This window comes from Lissotriton vulgaris, chromosome 3_1 (genome assembly GCF_964263255.1).
Source record: "Lissotriton vulgaris chromosome 3_1, aLisVul1.2, whole genome shotgun sequence".
NCBI classification, from domain to species: domain Eukaryota; kingdom Metazoa; phylum Chordata; class Amphibia; order Caudata; family Salamandridae; genus Lissotriton; species Lissotriton vulgaris.
In genome coordinates, this window is record NC_141689.1 from 610,392,769 (window position 1) to 610,404,375 (window position 11,607).

Here is an 11,607-nt window from a genome sequence, read left to right on the forward strand (position 1 = left end):
ATTAAATACCTTTTTGTTTGCATCCTCCTATTAACTGCCTGCCTTCCCTCCTCTGCTCATCAGTAGGCTCTGGTTATTCTAGCGCTTGGACGCCTCCGGGCAACAATTTGCGCTCTATAAATCTGCAAGTTTACAAGTTTACAAGTTTATGAAGCATTAGTCTGCACCTTCAGGCATTTGTGGGGCGGGGTGTGGGAGAAGCCAGAGATGCACGCAATCCTGCATGTACACCCTAGGCACAGCTGGACACCAGGTGAAATGGTTCTATGCCACCCTACTTGCAGTGTCCCTGGACCCCTTGGGTGGACTACGAGGGAGATGGAAAAGAATAGTGGAAGAAGGATTCACAGACACTGAGTGGGGTAAGGTCTTGCAGTCCCCCAAGAAGATCTCTCATAACACACACTTAAAATATATACAGTTCAATGTCATACATATGACCTATATGACACCTCGCCTCCTTTATATCCCTTATGGGGAAGACATAGATGTGCACAACCTGATGCAGATTTTATACATATGAGGTGGAATGCCACAGGCTACTCCCATTTAGGGAAGCAATTAGCTCCAAACTTAAAGAGGTTTTGGGAAGGGAACTGGCTTTTACGGCTCAGGTGTGTCTATTTGGGCTCTTTCTCTACCCACACAGACTTAAGGTTGGGAATAGGCTGATTGAGCTGGCCCTGTGTCAAGCTAACTGCAGAATAGCGTTAGAGTGGAAGTCCACACTAGATCCCAGGGTTGACAGTTGGAACCGGATGTGATTAATTGGGAGGGGGCAGAGGGCAGAACACTGAGATGGAAGGAGGCCAGAGGGATGCGGAAACGCCCCATAGCACAAAATGCTGGTGACTGGAACAAACAAAGCAAACCAGTGATGTGGAAGAAGGAGGAGAATGGGAAGACCCAAGTGACAACGTTGAAGCATAATAGTATGGTCCTCTCCCTGTGGAGAGGGGGCTTCCTTCTCCAAACATGTTATAGTTTCTAAACTTATGTACTATGGTAGAAGGAGATTGTAGGATCAATGGAGATTACTGGAAAGGGGGGCGCACAGATGGTTGTTTATTCTGCCTCTGGGGACCTACTCAGCTCTGACACCCCAGATGTGACCAGTTGGGCGTTAACATATACCACCCTTCTGCACAGATTTAAGCTTGTTATTAGAAGTTTTTTCTTTTATAAAAAATAATAATTTTTTTAGGATGGAAACGTTATACCTTAATGTGAGGCTCATAGCCGCCCATATAGAAAATGTGATCGAAGTATACAACTAATCATACTATATATAATTATATTTCAGGTATCAGCTGGATCCATTAGATTAAATATTGCAGGGTCGCTTCCTGTTCCCGAAATTAACCGCCACCTAGAATTCCTTCCCGGCTCCCAGGTGTATCCCATGTCAGCCTTCACTGTGGAGCCCTTGGGAGCAGAACCAATGACGCTTGGTTCCCCTACCGCACCAAAACCTGGGGTTAGCGCCCAGTTCCTGCCAGGATTTTTAATGGGAGATTTACCAACTCCAGTAACTCTACAGCCTCGCCCTTATCTAGGGATGATGGAAATGAGAGCTCCTTTAATTTCAGGGGGCAGTCCTCCACAGCCAGTTGTTCCCAGTCATAAAGATAAAAGTGGCGCACCACCAGTACAAAGTATTTATGATGATATAACCAGTCCAGGACTTGGAGCAACAGTTTTGAGTTCGCGCAAGTAGCCCAGTTTTTCCTTCATGCATACTCCATTATCTGGCACAATACCATCTGCACCTGGGACAGGCAGTAGTGTATTCAGCCCCGCAAACATTGGACAAACTAGAAAGACAACGCTGTCTCCTGCTCAGCTTGATCCTTTTTATAGTCAAGGTGACGCGCTGACTTCAGACGACCAGCTAGATGACACATGGGTGAGAATTTTTGGTTTTCCGCAGGCGTCTGCTTCCTACATTCTGCTACAGTTTGCACAGTATGGAAACATTTTAAAGCATGTGGGGCCTCATTTATGAGAAATGACGCATCGCTGCGTGAAAGCAGCGATGCGTCACTTCTCAGTGCGCACTCCTTGCGACATTCCTGATGCGTCATATTTAATGTATGACGCATCATGTCACAAGGAGTTACAGATACGTCAGTATTTCTGACGTATCTGTAAGCGCAAAAGTGACGCATTGCTGGAGTGTGTCACAAAAGTGACGCAACTCCAGCAATGCGTCCTTTCACATGGGGCAAGCCCCATGTGAAAGGGCCTGCACCAGTCTTACACCTGCTGTGAGGCAGGCGCAAGATTTTGCCGCAACAACGTCCTAAAAGTGACACAGTGAAATCTCATAGATTTCACTGCGTCACTTCTACGGCCCTTCCTTGCATCAATACGACCCCCCCTTGAATACATTATACCTGGCGCAGGTATAATGTGGCGCAGGGGTTTACAAAGTGACGCATCTACTTAGATGCGTCACTTTGTAAATATGGCGCAACAAGGCGCATTTTTTACGCCACTGGTGCAAGTGAAGTACCGGCGGCATAAAAGTGACGCACAGCCTCATAAATGACACAGGAAATTGGATGCTCATTCAGTACCAGTCCAAATTGCAGGCCAGGAAAGCCTTGAGCGAAGATGGAAGAGTGTTTGGTGAATCTATAATGGTTGGGGTCAAGCCTTGCATTGATAAAAGTGTAATGGAAAGCTGTGACAGGTCTTCCACGTGTTCCACATCCTCAGTCTACACACCACCAGTGAAAACAATTGGCTCGCCTGTACAACCTGCTACAACACCTAGAACAACTACAATGCGACCACTTTCTGCAGCGTGCAAAGCATCAACCAGTGAATATCAGGTTGTTGCTGACCGACAGACACCAAGGAAAGATGAAAGCATTGTTTCTAAAGCTATGGAATACATGTTTGGATGGTAGATCCAAGACGCGAGAGCCTCACTGATATAAACTTGTCAGTTTTTTTTTGTTAGTTATATAACCAACTGGCAGCACTATTCTTTCTGTCTACCTGGGATGGCAGTTGGTTGTCTTTTAGGATGCTGTGCACATGGAGGGAGTGAACAGAAAATGTTGATTGCGTAGGTCCTCGTTATTTTAAGATAACTACATGTCGGTCATCAGTGTGAAAGTAAAATGCTGGTTCTACTGCATCCGTTACGCCTATTTAGAGGCCGGTTCCGATCCGGTAAAAAGCGCTCTGAATAGCTATTCGGAGCGTTTTTCACGTACGAATCGTACCCTGCAACGTCCCCCGTACGTAGGATGAAGTACGATTCGTACCAGGAGCTGGACTCCGTAGGAATCGTACAGAGACCGTACGACTCTAATCTCCGTATGAGTCTCACTCGGAACCCGCTGTACGCAACATCTGTATGGTTCGTGGCTGGTTGTCCCAACCCAGCAAGTACGATTCTTGTTGGGTACGCACCGTACGACCCTTTTCCTACGGGAGCTGAAAACAGCGGTAAAAGCAGAGTTCGCAACGAAACAGGTACAGAACGGCCCCCCCTGTGTACGGCGCATACCCACCATGATCGGAGGGGTACGTGCCATAACCCTGCGATCATGGGGGGTACGCGCTGTACACCTAGCGTACATGGGGTACGCACCATACCCCATGTTAGCTGGGTGTACGGCACGTACCCCCCATGATCGCACGGTTATGGCGCGTACCCCTCCGATCATGGGGGGTACACACCGTACGGTGTGTATGTGATTGTGCGCTTTTCCATATGAATCTCCCTTACCTGACTTGGACCGTACGACTCGCGTCCTGATACCCCGGTCCGGATCATACTCGTCGGGCCGTACGACATGTGTATGAGTCATACGGTTCACTGTTTCAGCCTTGCAATACGTACAGATCGCGACGATTCGGACGGATTGACGGAACACGGATCGTACTACACGACTCTTATGGACGGGTACGAATCGTACGGCTATGGCTCCAGATGAAAATCGTATGGACTTTTTTTTTCCTGGGTCGGAATAGGCCCCTTAATAAGGAGCAATATATGTTTCGGATAAAATGATTGCCATGCCCAAGCAAAGGGACACTGTGCAAATTGTGACATGTTAGTGGGCTAAGGCACAAGTAATTCTTTTTAATAGATTTTGTACAGCAACGTTTTTTAACATTGGAAACCCTTATTTGGTTGCTTTCCTACTTCTAGACGTACCTGATTAACACATGCTCTTTTAAAATGAATATTGTCTATAATGAACATGGTCTTAATGTTTGTCACTGTCCGTTTTTCTCATTCTTACATATTTTTTAATTTTTCTTGTAAATTCACAAATAAACGAGTTGCATACAATATTGCAGATTGGCACGATGATATGTCTACTAACCAATAATTACAGTGAACCCAAGAGGATATAGCTAAAAATGACATGCTGTTATACCAGATGATGCTATACAAAATTGTATGTTTCGAACTGATATATGCAACATGCCAATAAAAAGTTTTTTTTTTAAATTAACAACACATGACCATTCACTCCCATACAACTTCCATTCATACAAATCTATATTCACACATTAATAGAGAGAATATATCTCTCTGTGCACTCCTCTATGTATAGTGTGCCACCACACATACACCTATATTTAACAATTTTACAATCCCATTATTGCATCAATCATATCAAATATACATGAGATAAAACAAGCAAAAAATAGTAAAGAATAGTAAAAAAGGGAAGAAAGAGAGTGTTCATAAGACAATTCACGTTGTCATGGAAGCACCCTATCAGTGTTGCACTCTAATCAGAGCTAAGACACGATCAATCCACACTATATTATCTGTTGTGCTAACACAGTCCACTGATTAGGTTTTGTTGGACTTGGCCTTTTTTGCAGGGTCATCCCCGAACTTTTCGCCTTCCTCCAGGATCGTGCTGCCTCTGGCAGAGGAAGAGTCTGCCACTGTCTGCGAGGTTGCCCCAATGTTGAGGAGTCCCTGGAGGATTGCCAGAGTCAGCTCCTGTACCACTGGAGAAGACCAGAAAGGACTCTTGAGGCTGCTACAGGTCCCGAGGTAGTCTCCGACCTCGCCAGAAGCGGCAGGCACTGCAGGCCAAGGTAATCGGGTAACTAGGGCTGCACTGCGTGGTCATGGGCAGCTCCAATCGCTTATGCGCATTAGGTAGTAGCTGCAACGCACTCGCGGGCAGCTGTCTGCGAGGTTGCCCCAATGTTGAGGAGTCCCTGGAGGATTGCCAGAGTCAGCTCCTGTACCACTGGAGAAGACCAGAAAGGACTCTTGAGGCTGCTACAGGTCCCGAGGTAGTCTCCGACCTCGCCAGAAGCGGCAGGCACTGCAGGCCAAGGTAATCGGGTAACTAGGGCTGCACTGCGTGGTCATGGGCAGCTCCAATCGCTTATGCGCATTAGGTAGTAGCTGCAACGCACTCGCGGGCAGCTGCCTGAGGATCACCTCATGAGTAGGAGTGGAAGGGTACCCCATTCTGACACTTGTGGCCTTTGAGGGGCGAGCCCAGAACGGGTTCTCGATCTGGAACTGACGCAAGTGTGCTGAAACTCGTAGGAATTACATCTCCACTCTAAACAGCGGCATGTCTCATGGCCTAAAGGCTATGAAGAAAGGCTATTTTGGGGTTATATTCTGCCTAATGGTGGCAGAGTAATTGTGATACAAGAGATGTTATAATACTATGGCTAATGTTTTGTTTCCTGATGATCAGTGCAACTGAGAAGCCTTGCGCAATACATGTGTTATGATGAATTGCACTATGGCAAAGTGGTGATGATTTATGGTTTATGCATCCTTATGACAAGCGCTTGGTGGCGCAGTAGAATTACTGACAGAATATCGATGTAAAAAATATCGTCATCAAAAATATCGGAGTCGGAATATCGATGTCAAGAACATCGAAGTCCTATCAACATTATGGTAAGTACAAAAATATCCCCCAAAAAATATTGTTGTCAAAAATATCATTGTTTAAAAATAATGTAAAATAAAATAAATAATACATATGTTTAAAATAAACATAGTTAAAATATGTTTAAAATTATAAGTAATACATATAATGTAAAAAAATAATTAAAAATATACATATAAAATAAAATATATATACTTAATAATATTTACAATCAATTATTATAATAACTTAAAAATTGTTAAAAACATTGTATAAATTATAAATAAATACATACACATACAACAATAATATAAATAAAAGTATAAAAACTATAATGTAGCAATTTTTAAAAAAATGTTTAAATAAATTATACACTACAATCCCTAAAACAGCAAGGGGCCCATTAGGATGTAGGGCGGATCGCCACCGGATCTGCCCAGTCAATGAGTTGACCGGGCAGAAAAGGGTTTCATATGGTGGCGGTGTCTGCTAGACACCGCTATCCGTATCAGGATGCAGGCGAGAGGGTGCCTTTCCGTGGCGGCAATGCCGCCACGGAAAGCATTGCAATGTTTGTGTTTGGGGGCCCGTTGTGGGCCCCCAGGATGTTGGGGGGTGGGAGAAGGCACATGGGGGGTACCTATGGTACCCCCCAGCAGTTCCATGCATAACATTTCAGGCATTGCACGGTGCCTGCCATGTTGTGCATGGATATGCACAACATGCCTTCCTGGCATTGTGGCAGGCGGTGCTGAGTGCACCGCCCGCCACAATGCCAGGAATTCAGAATGCGCCCGCCACTGTGGCGGGTGCATCCTAATTGCCCACACGGGACCCCCGCCCCTATGGCGGGCGGTCCCAATCCCTGAAAGGATGGCGGGCAGACAAATTCTGCCCGCCATCCTAATGACCCCCTTAAATATTGGATAGCGTAGGGGAAAAAATTACTATTCCAACTCCAGAGATTGCAACAGTAGGGAAAGTGTTGGATAGAGTAGGAGTTAAAATTACTCTTCTAACTCCAGCGATTGCAACAGTAGGGAAAGTGTTGGAAAGCAAAGGGGTTAAAATTACTATTCCAACTCCGGAGGGTGCAATAGTAGGGGAAACGTTGGATAGCATAGGGGTAAAAATTACTACTCCAACTCCAGAGGGTGCAACAGTAGGGAAAGTGCTGGATAGCGTAGGGGTAAAAATTACTATTCCAACTCCAGAGGGTGCAACAGTAGGGAAAGTGTTGGATAGCAAAGCGGTTAAAACTACTTTTCCAACTCCAGAGGATGCAACAGTAGGGAAAGTGTTGGATAGCGTAAGGGTAATAATTACTATTGCAACTCCAGAGGGTGCAACAGTAGGGAAAGTGTTGGATAGTGTAGGGGTTAAAATTACTATTCCAACTCCAGAGGGTGCAACAGTAGGGAAAGTGTTGGTAGCGTATGGGTAAAAATTACTATTCCAACTCGAGAGAATGCAACAGTAGGGAAAGTGTTGGATAGCGTAGGGGTTCAAATAACTTACTAATAATCAAAATATATTTTTTTAAATAAATAATAATTTAATTATTAAATACCAATAAATTAGTTAACAATACCAATAAATAGTTATTAAAAAAGTGATTACCAATTAATAATTAATTAACAATTACATTGATGATAAATAATATTTATAAAAATGTAATTACCAAATAATAATGGAAAGAATAAGTAATTTTCAATACCCAAAAACTATAATTATTAAAAAATATTTAGCAATTAATAATTAATTAACAATTAATTATTGATACATACTAATACATTTAAATTAATCAAATTAAATTACCAATTATTAATTCATTAACAATAAATTAATTTCTAAATAAAAAATATTAATTATTAAAAAGTTATTAGCAATAAATAATTAATGAACAATACATTCATTATCAACACAAGAATAAAATAAAGAATTACTTAATTACAATTAAATTACTTCTCACCCTATTACCCTATAACCTCACAACACACTTCAATAATAAACTAATACACTTAATTATAATTACCAATTAATCAATTAATAAAAATTAATTGCCAATTAATAAAAATTATTTACCAGTTCATAATTATTTACATAAAATTAAATATCAATACCAATAAATACAAATGAATAATGACTTAATTACAATTAAATTACTTCCCATCCTATTCCCCTATAAACCCATAACCCACTACAGAACTAAAATGCAAAATGTATTTAAAAATAATTACTAATTCCTAAAAAAATGTTTTACTATAATTAAATTACTTCCCACCCTATTCCCCTATAAACGCACAACCCGCTACAGTACTAAAACGCATAATTTACTAACTTCTGAAATATAATACATACATTTTAAAACTAGTGCAATGTTTAACAAAAAGTATAAACAGAAACATATGAATTACATAACACTGACATTAATATCGATATTAGTAACATCGATATTTTTGCTATCAATATTACTAACTTTGATATTAACAAAAACGACATTCCTTAACTTCAGGTCGATATTCTGGTCATCGATATTCTTGATTTCGATATTGTGTTCCTACGATATTTCCAACTCGGTATTCTTGTAGGTCGAAATAAAAAACTCAATATTTAGACTGTTTGCCGGCGTAGTGATTCATGTGATGATGGTCTAAAGTGTTTCATGTATAAGACAAAGTGATTGATACACTGGGAGGGTTTGAGGTTTTCCAGAAATAGGACAGGCGCACTCCCTAGTAACCGCACAGTATCGTGTCACAGAGTGTCAGACTCCAGGCAAGGGGGCGGGTGGTAATCCCTCGTAACCGCTCAAAGGTGGACTACAGATCCACACTAATTTGTACAAAAACAACAAATGCCCCTGCTCTAGGAAAATATCATAAAGGCTTAGTAAGTCTTGGTTATGGTACAGTAGTAAATTGTGCATATCAATAGTGTTTTCAGAATCAAATTGCAAGAAAGTTCAAAGAGGTAGAATCCTTGTTATGGAATACAAATTTATTGTTCCTCTTGTTCTGGCCAACACGTGTTTCATCGCAGGGAAACAGACTGCGAATCTTCAGGGCTGGGTATAGATACAAAAGATGCATTTGTATGGTTGATTTGACATGAGTGAAAAAGGTGATTGGTGACCCTTGGTGACATAAGGCGGGCATGCCATTAGGTGACATTGTGTCATAGAAGTGTGACTTGATATCTATGCTGTTTGTGACTGTGAGAGGTGGTGAATTTATTATCGTGGCTATACAGATTGTGTTGATGTGACTTTAAAAGTTCTAAGGTTATTGATGTCCTTAAAAGCAAACACATGAACCAGTATACGTGGATAATATTTCAAAAATTATTTCAAAAAAGGAAAAGGGAGAAGGGAAGACACGGGAATATGACAAGTTGTAAAAAATGAGTGAAATGGTGTCCGTGCTTGTTGGTGGGTACATGCCTCATTGTGACTTATAGTGACTTTTTAGTGTTTAAATTATATCGATTATATTCAAGAAGGAAGGCTAAACAGCTAAAAATATTGACAATTCCATATAATATTGCGCTAAGCAGGAGCGAATAGTGATGTTATATGTGAAAAAAGATATGCTTTAGCCTATTATGATCTTAGTTAATGGATTTATGTGGATTCGCACGATGAGAATACAGAGTAGTGGAGCCCTATTGCTCATTCCCATGTGATTGGTATACCCAGTGTTTATTACGAAGTTGTACTCAAACGCGCTCGTATGAAACGCCACTGGTTAATGTGAACGCTTGACGCGGAAAAGGGGGGGTAGTCTATTAAGGAAGTGTGCTTAGGAAAAGCACTTGTGTAGTTTATTTCAGAACACCAAATGTAAAATACCTCGTGTACATTCAGTACACGCAATTGCGTCGTTACAGAAATTAAAATACGGGTTATGTTAATTGTGGGGTTGAGTATGAATCTATTCACAAACAGCATCTAAGCATCGGTACGTGACTCACCCTTTGGAAAGAAAAGCCGGAAGTAGTGAAGTGGCCACGAGTATTATTATTGCGCTAGAAAGCGTAGTCGGATGATTCCTACAGGTAAACATAGTTTGAATCAGTGACGATGAAAAATCAGATGGTAAAATATGCCATGTCACGTGAGTTCATTGTGGGAGCTATTACTACATCGAACCAAACCATTGATAAATATTCATACCTTGAAAGGTTTTATAGGAAAAACCTTGCCCGGGAGGAGAAAAGTTTAAAGCTGTTACGCTAGAAATCGGATATTCAGGCGGGTACACCTGTAGAGTGGATAATGAAAAAACACGAGTGGTGTTATCTTTTCTCATTATAATGTGGTTTGATTCAGAGAAGGGAAAAAGGGTTAGGTATGCGAGACGAGTCGTTTTACCTGAAGAGATTCGTTCTCCCTCCTGTGGTTCCCGGTGCCGTCGTTCGAAAAACGGTCACCTGACAGGAAGTGGGGGGAAATAGAGACCCCACCTTTTTCCCTTCTCTGAATCAAACCACATTATAATGAGAAAAGATAACACCACTCGTGTTTTTTCATTATCCACTCTACAGGTGTACCCGCCTGAATATCCGATTTCTAGCGTAACAGCTTTAAACTTTTCTCCTCCCGGGCAAGGTTTTTCCTATAAAACCTTTCAAGGTATGAATATTTATCAATGGTTTGGTTCGATGTAGTAATAGCTCCCACAATGAACTCACGTGACATGGCATATTTTACCATCTGATTTTTCATCGTCACTGATTCAAACTATGTTTACCTGTAGGAATCATCCGACTACGCTTTCTAGCGCAATAATAATACTCGTGGCCACTTCACTACTTCCGGCTTTTCTTTCCAAAGTGTGAGTCACGTACCGATGCTTAGATACTGTTTGTGAATAGATTCATACTCAACCCCACAATTAACATAACCCGTATTTTAATTTCTGTAACGACGCAATTGCGTGTACTGAATGTACACGAGGTATTTTACATTTGGTGTTCTGAAATAAACTACACAAGTGCTTTTCCTAAGCACACTTCCTTAATAGACTACCCCCCCTTTTCCGCGTCAAGCGTTCACATTAACCAGTGGCGTTTCATACGAGCGCGTTTGAGTACAACTTCGTAATAAACACTGGGTATACCAATCACATGGGAATGAGCAATAGGGCTCCACTACTCTGTATTCTCATCGTGCGAATCCACATAAATCCATTAACTAAGATCATAATAGGCTAAAGCATATCTTTTTTCACATATAACATCACTATTCGCTCCTGCTTAGCGCAATATTATATGGAATTGTCAATATTTTTAGCTGTTTAGCCTTCCTTCTTGAATATAATCGATATAATTTAAACACTAAAAAGTCACTATAAGTCACAATGAGGCATGTACCCACCAACAAGCACGGACACCATTTCACTCATTTTTTACAACTTGTCATATTCCCGTGTCTTCCCTTCTCCCTTTTCCTTTTTTGAAATAATTTTTGAAATATTATCCACGTATACTGGTTCATGTGTTTGCTTTTAAGGACATCAATAACCTTAGAACTTTTAAAGTCACATCAACACAATCTGTATAGCCACGATAATAAATTCACCACCTCTCACAGTCACAAACAGCATAGATATCAAGTCACACTTCTATGACACAATGTCACCTAATGGCATGCCCGCCTTATGTCACCAAGGGTCACCAATCACCTTTTTCACTCATGTCAAATCAACCATACAAATGCATC

The 11,607-nt window shown here is 41.4% G+C and overlaps 1 protein-coding gene across 1 annotated transcript; it reads left to right on the forward strand.

The window, feature by feature from the left end:
* Positions 1 to 1,717: 1,717 nt before the first annotated feature.
* LOC147726832 (nucleoporin NUP35-like) lies at positions 1,718 to 2,915 on the forward strand. Its single transcript, XM_086962994.1, has 2 exons — positions 1,718 to 1,992; positions 2,540 to 2,915. The coding sequence occupies exons 1-2, from the start codon at positions 1,733 to 1,735 to the stop codon at positions 2,913 to 2,915; spliced, it is 636 nt and encodes a 211-aa protein (XP_086819120.1). The 5' UTR covers positions 1,718 to 1,732.
* Positions 2,916 to 11,607: the final 8,692 nt, after the last annotated feature.

What these genes read in the sequence shown, in the direction of transcription:
- LOC147726832 (XM_086962994.1), top strand. Translation starts at nt 1,733, where the DNA reads ATGCATACTCCATTATCTGGCACAATACCATCTGCACCTGGGACAGGC. An exon ending in AACATTTTAAAGCATGTGGG is followed by an intron (nt 1,993 to 2,539) that starts GCCTCATTTATG and finishes AGTGACGCACAG; the next exon opens with CCTCATAAATGACACAGGAA.